The sequence below is a fragment of the Pan paniscus genome, chromosome 6 (assembly GCF_029289425.2).
Source record: "Pan paniscus chromosome 6, NHGRI_mPanPan1-v2.0_pri, whole genome shotgun sequence".
NCBI classification, from domain to species: domain Eukaryota; kingdom Metazoa; phylum Chordata; class Mammalia; order Primates; family Hominidae; genus Pan; species Pan paniscus.
The window spans coordinates 118577619-118591406 of record NC_073255.2 but is presented as its reverse complement, the minus strand read 5'-3'; the positions used below and the strand labels follow the sequence as shown (position 1 = coordinate 118591406).

At 55.7% G+C, this 13788-nt stretch overlaps 1 protein-coding gene across 1 annotated transcript; it reads right to left on the bottom strand.

Moving 5' to 3' along the window:
* Positions 1–314: 314 nt before the first annotated feature.
* GNB2 (G protein subunit beta 2) lies at positions 315–5748 on the bottom strand. Its single transcript, XM_034964620.3, has 10 exons — positions 5572–5748; positions 3154–3296; positions 2903–2941; positions 2677–2783; positions 2063–2126; positions 1818–1980; positions 1660–1726; positions 1179–1380; positions 870–1086; positions 315–789 (listed from the first exon to the last, which is right to left on the bottom strand). The coding sequence occupies exons 2-10, from the start codon at positions 3208–3210 to the stop codon at positions 683–685; spliced, it is 1023 nt and encodes a 340-aa protein (XP_034820511.1). The 5' UTR covers positions 3211–3296; positions 5572–5748; the 3' UTR covers positions 315–682.
* Positions 5749–13788: the final 8040 nt, after the last annotated feature.

Below are 13788 nucleotides of genomic sequence, written 5' to 3'. Positions count from 1 at the left end.
TGGGGAGAGCCATGGGGATGAGTGGCTCTGCACAGAGCTGGGAACTAGGAGCTCTGAGCAGTGCCCGCCTGGTCAGGCTGGCTCTGGTCAGCAGCCTGACGGGGGAAACCACGGTGAGGGCTGCTTATCCGAGAACCTCTGGACGGAAGGCTCTGGGCTGGGGCTTCAGCTTTGCTCTGAGGGAGAGTGGGGACCCCACCCCCAGCCCCAGCTGCCTGGCAGGCCCCATACCTTCCCCGCCATCCACCCCCCTCAGCAGCCCTCAGGCAACAAAGTCCAGAAACAAGGAGAACACAGCAAGGGCAGAGACCAGGTACAGAGTTGGAATTGGCTCCTTTATGGAAAAACTGAAAATATAATAAAAATTAAAATAAAACCAGTTTTAAAAAAGCCAGCCCCTGGGGTTTCCACCTCCTGCCTCTGGCCCTCCAGAGGGGTGAGGCCCCAACCCCAGGGCAGCAGAAGGATGAGGGCCTCCTGCTCCTCCTCTTCCCCCATTCCATCCCCTTCTTATCTCCACAGTGGGGGCCCCGGGAGGAACCAAACCTGGGTGGGAGGGCAGGGACCCAAGGCCCCGTGGCCCGGGGAAGGGGGCTGGGATTGCGCCAGCCCCGCAGCCCTGGCCTGTAGTGTGGGCATGGGCAGGGCCCCTCCCGGCCTGGGCCCAGTGGGGGTGGGGCCATTAGTTCCAGATCTTGAGGAAGGAGTCCCAGGAGCCCGTGGCCACAGCCATGCCATCGTCGGTGACCCCGAGGCAGCTCACGCGGTTGTCGTGGCCAGCGAGGACTCCTGTGAAGAAGGGAGAAGTCACAACCCATTGGGCCTGGGCTCCAGGTCCCCGCCCACCCAGCCTGGGCCCCAGCTGTCACCTGCACGGTCGCCCTTCATGGCATCCCAGATGTTGCAGTTGAAGTCGTCGTAGCCAGCGAGCAGCAGCCGGCCGCTGCGTGAGAAGGCAACAGAGGTGATGCCACAGATGATGTTGTCATGGGAGTACATGAGGAGCTCCTGATCGGCCCGCAGGTCGAAGAGGCGGCATGTGGCGTCGTCAGAGCCGGTGGTGAAGGCGTAGCCGTTGGGGAAGAACTGCAGGACACGGGACCCAGATGGGGTGAGGGTGAGGGGCAGGGCCAGGAGCCTGGTGGGGAGGGCCTGGCCCAGCTCGCCCCAAAACTCACAGCCACTGCATTGATGTCGGATTCATGGCCGATGAAGGTCTGTCGGCACATGGAATCCCGCACGTCCCACAGCTTGATAGAGGCATCACAGGCGCCTGACACAAACGTGCGGCCATCGGGGGCCAGGGACAGGGACATCACATCCCCACTGTGTCCAGCAAAACCCACTGTCTGCTGGCCTGTCTCAATGTCCCACAGGGCACTGGAGAGGTGACAGGAAGAAAGAAAAGATAAGAGACAGGGCGAAGAACAGAGTCCCTGTTCTCCCCGCCCCACCACGTGAGCCCAACCCTGTGGAAGGGTCCAGGGAGGCTCTTCTCAGAGCCTTAGGTGGGGAGGGGATGCATCCCTCCCTGACCCCCTTAGCGCCCACCAGGAGAGGGAGGCTATGGTGCATGCTGCATGTTGAGCACTGGGACGGTGGCCCCTGAGGCAGGAAGTGTGGGTTTGCCCAGACTGCCCAGCCCTGGCAGAGCCTCACCAGGTGGTATCCCCAGAGCTGGTGATGATTTGGTTGTCATCCAGGAAGCGGCAACACGACAGGTACCCTGGGGAAGGAGCTGGTCAGCCAGGTCTCCACACGGAGGGCAGTGCACCCCCCAACCCCAAAAAGGGCCCGAACTGGGCCAGGCCCCTCACCAGTGTGGCCAGGCAGCTCCCGGCTGACCCTGACGTTGCCCTCGCGGGTCTTGAGGCTGTAGATGGAGCAGATGTTGTCCAACCCCCCACAGGCCACAAAGTTCCCTGAGGGCGCGTAGGCACAGGTCATTACCCAGGAGGAGCGCAGCGGGATGGCGTGGACCTGCGGAGCAGGGGCAGCGCCGGGGTCAGAGCCAGCCAGGGCCCTGTGGCCCTGCCCCACCCCGCAGCCCGCGCCACCCTACCTTGTTGGTGGTGTAGCTGTCCCAGATGATGAGCTTCCCATCCTGGGAGGCGCTGACCAGCAGCCTGGTGGGGAACGGTGTAGGGAGAGCAGAAGGGTGGCGTGAAAACAAGACACACCCCCTTCCCTTTGGGTGGGAGAAGGTAGGGTCTCTCTCTGTTGTGCAGGCTGGAGTGCAGTGGCACCATCACAGCTCACTGCAGCCTGGAACTCCTAGGCTCAAGTGATCCTCCCACCTCAGTCTCCCCCGCATAGCTGGGACTACAAGGTGAGCACCACCACACCCAGCTCATTTTTCAATTTTTAGTAGAGCCAGGGTCTCACTACGTTGCCCAGGCTGGTCTCAAACTCCTGAGCTCAAGTGATCCTGCCCTGGCCTCCCCACGTGCTGGGATTACAGGCGTGAGCCACCTGAGAGACAGTCTCCAGCTGCAGCCCACAAGTTCTCACCAGCATGGTCCTGCCTGTCCAGGTCTGGCGGACATGTCTGGGAGTCACCGTTTTTCCAGACGTACGCTGGGTATTTTGGTGGCCTGCTTACTCCGCCAGATCTGAGGCTGCTCCCACGGCCTGCTAGAAAGTCGGCCCACAGCGCCAGCCCGCGCACACACACACCTTGAGTCGGTCCCCCAGTGCATGGCATAGATCTTTGCCAGGTGCCCACGGAGGGTCCTCCGGGTCCTCATCTGGATTCTCCCCACTGGGTCCAGCCCAGCTGTGATCTGGAGGTAGAGACAGAATGCGCTCGGGGAGGCCCAGGCAGCAGGACTGCAGAGAGCAGCGGCCTCTGATCCTTGCCCCTTCAACCCCTAGTTATCCCCTGGCCACCAAGTGCCCTCACCTGGGTCAATGTTGAGTCCCCACATGCTTTTCGGGCATCCTGTAAGGGATGGCAGAGCCAGAGAGACGCGAGAGAAGACAGGTTGGGGAGGAAAGGGAGAGAAGAGAACAGAAGACAGGAGTGGACAGGGTCAGATTCTGAGCCATTAAGGGGCCCTCCCTCCCCCTTCCCCCACCAACACCCTCACCCAACCCGGTCCAGGGCACCGGGCGGTGTACACATGAATCGCCCGCCCCGCACCAGGCCCTCACCCGGATCTGGTTCCGGAGCTGCTCGGCCTCCTGTCTCAGTTGCTCCAGCTCACTCATGGCGCCGGGCCCGTGGGGGGTTGGGGGCGGCTGGGGGCCGCGGGACGGGGGCTGGGGGAGGCAGCTCCTGGCCGCTGGCCCGAGGCCTGGGGGATGCAGGGCTGACGTCAGGCCCGAGGCCGCCGGGGAAGTGGGGAGAAAGGCGGGGTTGCAGCACGGCCCGGAAGGGGTAAGCAAGGGGAGGGGGAAGGGGCGGCGCGGCCGCCGTCCCCGGACACAACCAGGGTCTGCGGCACCAGAGACGTCGCCGAGTAAGAGCCGACTTCCCCAATCTTCCTCCCGCCCCCCGGAAACGGAGCGGGAAGTGCAAGAGGAAGCGCAGGGGAAACCCCTCCCTCGGACACAGCCCGGGCAGGACACCCGCGGCAGGAACTGGGGCGGGGGGGGGGTGTCCCTTCGAAAACAGACCTGGCTTCTGCCCCAGCCCGCACAGGCACCGCCCTCCAAGCACCTAATTTTAAAAGGGGCGGTGCCTCTTGAAATTCACCCCACAAGGCGCACACCCTCCACACACACCCCCAGCTTCGATGGTGGCGGGTGGGGGGAGAGACCAGAGGGGAAAGCTGGGCTGTTCGTGGGGTTGCCTAGGCAACCGTCACCCGGACCGAGAGCACCTCATTGGTGAAATGCCCCCACCCTAGCCCCGTTGCCAAGGCAACCGCATCCACGGCAGAGACCTGTAGGGTGGGTGACCCCACCCCCGGCCCCATCGCCCCCGCCCGACCCAGCCTCCCACCCTCCCCAGAACCGGCCCGGGTGGCTGTTTACAGGATTTGGGAAAAGCCGATTGGGCGCTAATAGGTTCTGGACGGCTCACCCCGGATAATCCCCGGTCCGGCTGCGCCCCATTAGCCGTCCGCCGCGGGTGGGGGTGACAGCGGCGGGGAAGGCAGCCCCGAGCCGCTACTCCCTCCAGCGCAGGGACCGCCCGCCCCGCCGCGCCCGCAGAAAGCCCGTGGGAGCCAGTCTCGAGTAATTACGGCTCCGCAACGAGGTCCCCGGCCCCGAGGCGCGGAGGTGCTCTCTCCCAGGCGCGGGCGGGCGGCCCCAGGCGGCCTGGCCGCGGCGCCCCGGACACCCGGGGGGCCCAGCCCGCAGGCTCGGCGCCCGGGCCCCAGGGGCCTGGCTGACTCGGCTCCGGGAGCCTGAGTCCTCCTCCGCCCGCGGGACACCTGTGCGATCCGGCCGTACACACTGCACTTGGCCGGCCCAGGCGTCCCCCACCCAGCTCCCACTTCCCCCAGGCGCAGGGCGTTCCTCTTCCCCACTAACATTTCCCCTCCTTATAAGTTCAGCTTTCTACGCCAGTGCCAAGGGGTGACCCTCAAAATCGGGGGGTGGGGGGTGCGGGCAGAACTCCTTACTCTACCCAACCCCCAGGCCCGCACAAAGCCTCTTCCACCTACTAGCAGCCCAGGCCTGGCGGCACCGCCGGAGGCCCAGGGCAGAAGGAAGCACGGCTGGAGGAAGAAACTGGGGGCGGGGGCGACGTTCTCAGCCCTCGGTCCCCATCACCCCCCAGGGCCCTCAGCAGCCCCCAGACTCTAGGGATATAGCAGCCGGGGCTCCATAGAGAAATGAGGGTGCAACCGCCTCCGCAGGTCTGGCGGGGCTCAGGAGAGGTGGCGGGAGGGTCCCTGGATCTGGCAGCTGGAAGGCGCGGGCTGGTGCGGCGCTGCGAAGCGCAGTGGGCCTGGCCCTCCAGCCCCCACGACCTCCATTTTGCCTAAAAGAAAGCTGGGCGGGGGGCGGGCGCCTGGGAGCTGGGCTTGGGGTGAGGATCTGTAAAGGGAATAGGGCGCCGAGGGCTCCAGTTTCGGCAAGTGGGGCCAGAAACCACGGGCAGCACCCAAATCGTGGGTAGGGTGGAGACGAAAGGAAGGGTGGCGCGCGGCCTTGCCTGCTTCTCCCCGATTTTGGAGTTGTGCAAGGCGAGGGCCGGCAGGGGTGCGACAGTGGAGGACACGAGGGGTGCGACAGTGGAGGACACGAGGGGTGCTCCCCGAGGGCAGGCGGGAGAGTGGCGGTGGGGAAAGGGGGCGGGGCGGGGCCTAGAGGAAGCCCGGAATTTAGCCCCCCAACTTCCGAGGGAGCAAGAGGCAGTCGGGGCTGGGCTGGGGTCTGGGGTCGGGCAAAAACTTCGCTGATGGTGCGGGGAAGCGCACGCACGGTGGGGGGCGAGGGTTCCCCCAGTTCCCCTTCCGGGTTTGGGAGCGACCGGGCAAGAGGGGAAGGGAGGGGAGGTCTGGGGAGTTACGTCCTCTCCCAGGAGGCCAGCCCGGGGAGACCGAAGGAAGAGAGGTTCCCCTGGGGGAAATTGGGGCTGGGGGGCGAGAGGACTCCTTTTGCCAGCGAAGGTACCTGTGGCGGTGGGACTCTGCGGCGGGGGTCGCTGGCGGTGCGCGGGCGGCGCTGTCTTCCTCCGCGGCGGAGGAGGCGGCGACGGCGGCGGCGGCGGCGCGGATGGATTTCCTCAGTGGCCCCAGCCCCGCCGCCAGCGCTGCCTCCCCAGAGCGGAGGGATCCCGCCCGCCAGTGACGCGGCTGCCGCCGCCGCGCCCAGGACCCGGCTGGGCGAGACCAACTGCCTCGCACTTGGGGGAAGCCAGGAGACAAAACCCCACCGAGGGAGCAAAGACGGGCCCAGTCGCTCCCAAGGTTCTCACCCTGCGCTTTGTGGACGCAAACCGTACTCAAATAAAGGGTTTGCTTCACGGAAAGGAGTAAGACATCCCCCCTCTGGGACTGGAGGAGGTGGTACTGGCATATGAGGAGGGTGAGACCGCTCGCTGGTCACGTGATCAGCCTCCCGCCCCGCCTGGATTGGGTGGCTCCAGACTGGGAAGGGGAGTTCGACGCCCCAGTTCCCGGTTGGGCCACGCCCCGGCCCTGAGGAGGCCACGCCCCTCACCAGGGGGCGGAGCTAAAGAGACCTGGACGGGGCCGGCCTCGAGGCTGCTGGAAGAAGAAGCGCGCTTCCGAGAAAGTCCGCGAGCGGGAGTGGGTAGGGGCTGATGCGGGCGCCCCGGGAATGCCATGAGAAGGGTCGTGTCCAGGCATTTCCTCAGCCTCGCCCACTGGGCCTTTGTAGACCCCCTTTCAGGGCTTGCCACTGAAATAACAACTCATTTATTGAGTGCCACACTTTTTTTTTTTTGAGACGGAGTCTCTCTCTGTCGCCCAGGCTGGAGTGCTATCTCAACTCACTGCAACCTCCGCCGCCCGGGTGCAAGCGATTCTCCTGCCTCAGCCTCCTGAGTAGCTGGGACTACAGGCGTGTGCCACCACACCCGGCTAATTTTTTGTATTTTTAGTAGAGACGGGGTTTCACGGTGTTAGCCAGGATGGTCTCCATCTCCTGACCTCGTGATCTGCCTGTCTCGGCCTCCCAAAGTGCTGGGATTACAGGCGTGAGCCACCGCGCCTGGCCCGACACTTATTTTTTAATTGGAGTACAGTGACGCGATTGTAGGTCACTGCCACCTCAATCTCCTCGGCTCAAGTGATCTTCCTGCCTCAGCCTCCCTAGTACCTGGGACCACAGGCGTGCCCCAGCCACCATGCCCAGCTAATTTTTAAATTTTTGGTAGAGGTGGGGTCTTGCTATGCTGCCCAGGCTGACATATGTTAAGTCTCACAATACTGGGAAATTAAGTGCTAACATTCTCCTCATTTTCTTCTCTTTTCTTTTTTTTTTTTTTTTTTTTTGGAGACAGGGTCTCACTCTGTCGCCCAGGCTGAAGTGCAGTGGCATGATCTCGGCTCACTGCAACCTCCGCCTCCTGGGTTCAGGCGATTCTCCTGCCTCAGCCTCTGGAGTAGGTGGGATTACAGGCGCCCGCCACCATGCCCACCAATTTTTTTTTTGTTTTTTTAGTAGAGACGAGGTTTCACCATGTCGGCCAGGCTGGTCTCAAACTCCTGACCTCAGGTGATGTGCCCGTCTCGGCCTCCCAAAGTGCTGGGATTACAGGCGTGAGCCACCGCGCCCAGCCTTCTCCCCATTTTCTAATAGTGGAAAGAGACCTGAGGCTGCAGAGTTTAGATATGAACCCAGGCAGCCAAAACTTTACTGTACATTCCAGTATATCTGTATGAGCCTCTAGATGAACCCCTTCCTCCAGGGACCTTGCCTGTAAAGGGACAAGAACGTAGGTCTAGGCCTCAGTTTCCACATCTGTTAAATGGGGATGTTGACAGCATCTGCCCTGCAAGTCCCAGATTCTTACTGAGAACCCCATCGATTGTGGAAATGCTTTGGGAAGTTCAAGGCAACAAATAGCCTTCACTGAGTCCTTGTAATTTGAAAGTATCAAAACACGCAGCCATAAGAAAGAACGAGATGGGGCTCACGCCTGTAATCCTAGCACTGTGAGAGGCCGAGGCGGGTGGATCACTTGAGGTCAGGAGTTTGAGACAAGCCTGGCCAATATGGTGAAACCCCGTCTCTGCTAAAAATACAAACATTAGCTGGGCGTGGTGGCACACACCTGTAATCCCAGCTACTCAGGAGGCTGAGGCAGGAGAATTGCTTGAACCCAGGAGGCGGAGGTTGCAGTGAGCCAAAATCACACCACTCACTGCACTCCAGCCTGGGCAACAGAGCAAGACTTCGACTCAAGAAGAAGAAAGAAAGACGAAAGAAGAAAAAGTAAAAGAAAGAAAAGGAGGGAAGGAAGGGAAGGAAAGAAAAAAAGAAAGGAAAGAGAAAGGAAGAGAGAAAAAAGAAGAAATCATGTCCTTTGCAGCAACATGGATGCAGAAAAGAGAGAGAGAGAGAGAGAAAGAGAAAGAAAAGAGAGAAGGAAGGAAGGGAAAGAAAGAAAGAAGAAACAAAAGAAAAGAAGAAGAAATCGTGTCCTTTGCAGTAACATGGATGCAGCTAGAGGCTTTTATCCTAAGTGGATACATTTCTGCAGGAACAGAAAACCAAACACTGCATGTTCTCACTTATAAGTAGGAGCTAAACACTGGGTACTCATGAACATAAAGACGGGAACAATAGACACGGGGGCTTACTAGAGGGGGGGAAGGGTTGAAAAACTACCTATTGGGTACTGTACCCCAGGTGATGGGATCAATTGTACCCCAAACTTCAGCATCACAAGATATACCCATGTACATGGGTACATTCATGTGCACATGAGTCAGAATCTAAAAAGATGAAATTATATTTTAAAAAGTATCAAAACATACTCTTCATTTAGTCTCTGTGAAAGACATTACAAATCACTTTTCAAAAACAATTGTTTTTTCTTTTTTCTTTTTTTTTTTTTTTTCTGAAATGGAGTCTTGCTCTGTCACCCAGAGCTGGAGTGCAATGGCACAATCTCGGCTTACTGCAACCTCTGCCTCTTGGGTTCAAGCGATTCTCCTGTCTCAGCCTCCCGAGTAGCTGGGATTATAGGAGCATGCCACCAGGCCTGGCTAATTTTTGCATTTTTAGTAGAGATGGGGTTTCATGTTGGCCAGGTTGGTCTTGAACTCCTGACCTCGTGATCTGCCTGCCTCGGCCTCCCAAAGTGCTGGGATTACAGATGTCAGCCACCGTGCCCAGCCTACAATTGTTTTTTTCCAAATCGAATATGTTATGAACATAGTAGTTGTCTTTGTAATGGGTACACACACTCACACACACAGAATGATCTGCCTGGTGGGGCAGGGAATAGTAAACATGCCAAAGGGAAAATGAAAAAAGAATCCTGTAGGTTTTCATTATTTTAGGCAATTATGTCCATATCACTTACAAAGCTATTGCCAAATCTGTCTAAGGAAGCAGAGTTTGAAGGTGGGCCGGGGGGGACATCTGGGAGGAATTCGACAATGGCATAACAGAGCTCTCAATATGAGAAACAAAAGCCCAATTTTTTTTTAAAGAAAATATAAACAATCGTATTCGTAGTTAGATGCAAATTCTATTTATGCATACCTGCCAATTCAGTGACATATAAGCAATAGATAACAGATGTCAACTACACATGAGAATTTGGGAGGGACCTCAGAGATAATTACGTTGATTTCCTCAATCTGTAGATGGCCACGATGACTTCCCTAAAGTCATTTAACAACAAGCAGCGCAGGACTACAGCACAATTTTGTCAATCTCAAGAGGGCATGTGTGCTGCTTCTTCTGCTTTGGTTTCTGTGCTAATAAGCTTTCCTGTTTTAACTCATTCCATTGATATTTACCGAACCGGATGATGTATCAGGCACTGCCCTAGGCAATGAGGATGCAACCTTGAATGACAGGTGCACCCTCCTCATGGAGCTTGCAATCTATAGAGGAGGCAGATGGGCATTGAAATATGGATTAGGGTCAGGCGTGGTGGCTCACACCTGTAATCCCAGCATTTTGGGAGGCAGAGGTGGGCGGATCACTTGAGTCCAGGAGTTCAAGACCAGCCTGGGCAACATAGCAAGACTTCGTCGTTAAAAAAAAAAGAGAAAGAAAGAAATACATGGTGGCGTGTGCCTGTAGTCCCAGCTACTCGGAAGGCTGAGGTGGGAAGATGACTTGAACTCCTGAGGCAAAGGTTGTGGTGAGCTGAATTTCTGCCACCGCACTCCAGCCTGGGTGACAGAGCCAGGCCCTGTCTCAAAACAAAACAAAACAAACAAAAACGAAAAAATAACAGTGCTTGGCCTGGAGGTATTGTTTACTTCGAGCAGAACATTTGAGATGGAACATATTCTGGGAGGAAGATCAAGAGTTTAAGATTGGGAAGTTTCAGGTTTGAAGTGCCTATGGAGACATTTTTTTTTTGGTGTTTTTGGTTTTGTTTTTTTGAGACAGGGTCTCACTCTGTCACCAAGACTGGAGTGCAGTGGCGCGATCACAGCTTGCTGCAGCCTCGACCTCCTGGGCTGAGATGATCCTCTCACCTCAGCCTCCCCAGTAGATGGAACTACTGGTGCACACCACCATGCCTGGCTAATTTTTTGTATTTTTTTTTTGTAGAGACAGGGTTTTCTCATGTTGCCCAGGCTGGTCTCGAACTCCTGGCCTCAGGCGATCCGCCAGCCTCAGCCTCCCAAAGTGCTGGGATTACTGGTGTGAGCCACCGCACTCAGCCGGATCTCGCTCTGTCGCCCAGGCTGTAGTGCAGTGGCGCAATCTCGGCCCACTGCAACCTCTGCCTCCTGGGTTCAAGTGATTCTCCTGCCTCAGCCTCCTGAGTAGCTGCGACTACAGGCACGCGCCACCAGGCCTGGCTAATTTTTTGTATTTTTAGTAGAGACGGGGTTTCACCGTGTTAGCAAGGATGGTCTCGATCTCCTGACCTCGTGATCCACCTGCCTCAGCCTCCCAAAGTGCTGGGATTACAGGCGTGAGCCACTGTGCCCGGCCTCTTTTTTTTTTTTTTAACTTTTATTTTAGATTCACGGGGTACGTGTGCAGGTTTGTTATATGGGTAAATTGTGTGACACTGAGGTTTGGAATACGATTGATCCCATCACCCATGTAATGAGCACGGTACCCAATAGGTAGTTTTTCTTTTTCTTTTTTTCTTTGAGACAGGGTCTTGCTCTGTTGCCCAGGCTGGAGTGCAATGGCACGATCTCAGCTCACTGCAACCTCCGCCTCCTGGGTTCAAGTGGTTCGTCTGCCTCAGCCTCCCAAGTAGCTAGGATTACAGGTGTGCACCACCACACCTGGCTAATTTTTGTATTTTAAGTAGAGATGGGGTTTCACCATGATAGCCAGGCTGGTCTTGAACTCCTGGCCTCAAGTGATCTACCTGCCTTGGCCTCCCAAAGTGCTGGGATTACAGGCGTGAGCCACCATGCCTGGCCCCATTAGGTATTAATAGTTTTCAACCCTTGCCCCCTCTTCTTCCTTCTTCCCCCTAGTAGTCCCCAGTGTCTATTGATGCCATCTTTATGTCCATGAGTACCCAATGTTTAGCTTCCGTTTACAAGTGAGAACATATGGTATTTGGTTTTCTGTTCCTGCTCTAAATTCACTTAAGAGAATGGACTCCAGCTGCATCCATGTTGCTGGAAAAAACATGTTTCTTTGTTTCTTCATTTTGTTTCTTTTTATGGCTGCATAGTATTCCATAACATATATGTACCATTTTCTTTATCCAGTCCACAATTGATGGGCACCTAAGCTGAGTTCATGTCTTTGCTCTTGTGAATAGTGCTGCAAGGAACATATCAGTGCATATTTCTTTCTGGTAGAAGGATTTTTTTTCTTTTGGGTAAATACCCAGTAATGAGATTGCTGGGTCAAACTGTAGTTCTATTTTTAGTTCTTTGAGAAATCCAGGAGAAATGTTTAATAGGTGGCTGTAGACACAGTCCTGGAATTCAGCAGAGAAATCTGGGTTGGAATAGAGCCCCAAGAGTGAGTGGCACATTCTAGCAGATGACGTCATAAAGAGGTGCAGGGAAAAGACAAGATGGCCTAAGACCAAGCTCTGAGGAACTCCGACACTTAGAGGTCAGGTGGAGAACAAGTTGCCAAAGGAGAAGCCGGCGAACTAAGAAGAAAATCAGGAGGATGCGGACTTCTGGAACCCAAAAGAAAAGAGTGTTCCAAAAAAGGAATGGGAAACTGTGCTGAAGGCTGCAGAGACATGAAGCAAGCCTGCCCTGAGAAGTGTGCAGTGGATTGGGTAGAAGCCACTGTAGCTCTGCCTACGGCATTTGCAACGGGTGAGTGAGAAATGATGCATTGGAGAAAAACAACGTGGACCAGACTTTGGGTATCTCAGCTTGGCTGGGGACCATGTACAAAGCTGGTGCAGCAGTGAGAAGAGGAAGTGGAATCAAGATAGTCGGGGTTTTTTAGGCCGGGCACGGTGGCTCATGCCTGTCATCCCAACGTTTTTGGGAGGCTGAGGCAGGAGGATCGCTTGAGGTCAGGAGTTCGAGACCAGCCTGGGCAACATGGTGAAACCTCATCTCTACTAAAAATACAAAAAATTAGCCAGGCATGGTGGCGTGTGCCTGTAATCCCAGCTACTCAGGACGGAGGCGGGAGAATTGCTGGAACTCAGATTACAGGGAGCCGAGATTGCACCACTGCACTCCAGCCTGGGCGACAAGAGCGAAACTCCATCTAAAAAAAAAAAAAAAGATATGTATATTTTTTAGGCTGGGCGTGGTGGCTCATGCCTGTCATCCTAGCATTTTGGGAGGCTGAGGCAAGAGGATCGCTTGAGGCCAGCTTGCACAACACAGCAAGATCTCATCTCTACAAAAAAAACTGTAGAAACCCTGTCTCTACAGAAAAATTACATATATATATATATATATATATATTTTTTTTTTTTTCTTTTGAAACAGAGTCTTGCTCTGTCACTCAGGCTGGAGTGCAGTGGTGCTGCGATCTCGGTTCACTGCAACTTCCACTTCCCAGGTTCAAGCGATTCTCCTGCCTCAGCCTCCCAAGTAGCTGGGATTACAGGCATGTGCCACCACGCCCAACTCATTTTGATATTTTTAGTAGAGACAGGGTTTCACCATGTTGGCCAGGCTGGTCTCAAACTCCGGACCTCAGGTGATCCACTCGCCTCAGCCTCCCAAAGTGCTTGGATTACAGGCATGAGCCGCCGCGCCTGGCCGTTATTTGAGTTTTGATGAGAGCTACTGGAGCTAATTTAGATGGTAATGAGGAGGGCAGGAGGAAAGAGAGAGGAAAAAGAAGTTGGCCAGATGCAAGGAAGGACAGAGTTGCCAGGTGATGACCAATGAGTAGCCAACTTATCTGAGCAGGCAGGACCCTCGAGAGCAAGTGGCGGATGTGGCTCTGATGGGTCACAGGGCCTCCTTCCTCTACCTCTTCTGGCTTCTTAGCATCTCCTCCTCCTCAGGGCACTCTGCAAACATTGTTTTTCCCAGAATACTGACTTTGGCCTCCTCTGCTCACTCTCCATGTTATTCATTGGTGACTTCATCCATTACTGTGACTTTACCTGCTAATTGCTCATAACACTCAAACCTCTGTCTCCAGCCCAGATGTCTCTTCCCCGTGTGCCGCCTTGGTGTACATCCAATGGCTGACTGAATAGCCCCACTTAGATGCCCGTGGACAGTGGCGTGCTGGCATCCGCTCATGCCAGGTCACGAGTGCCCATTGTACACCCAGCTCCTTATTCAGTGAAGTCATCTTGGTAGCAGAAACTTGAAGAGCTGGGCGCGGTGGCTCACGCCTGTAATCCCAGCAGTTTAGGAGGCCCAGGTAGGTGGATCACCTGAGGTCAACATGGTGAAACTCCGTCTCTACTAAAAAATACAAAAAAATTAGCTGGGCGTGGTGGCGGGTGTCTGTAATCCCAGCTACTCGAGAGGCTAAGGCAGGAGAACCGCTTGACCCCAAGAGGTGGAGGTTGCAGTGAGCCGAGATAGCGCCATTGCACTCTAGCCTGAGTGACAAGAGCGAAACTCCATCTCAAAAAAAATAAAATAAAATAAGATAGTAGGAACTTGAACTCAGCCAAGGTGTGACTGTTTACATCATGGACATTGGCAAATGCTTCCGATCAGGGCTCCCCCTTTTTGAAGAGCTGGTTGTTAGGAATGGTGGCTCACCACCAGGAGTTTGAGACTAGCCTGGGCAACACAGCGAGAC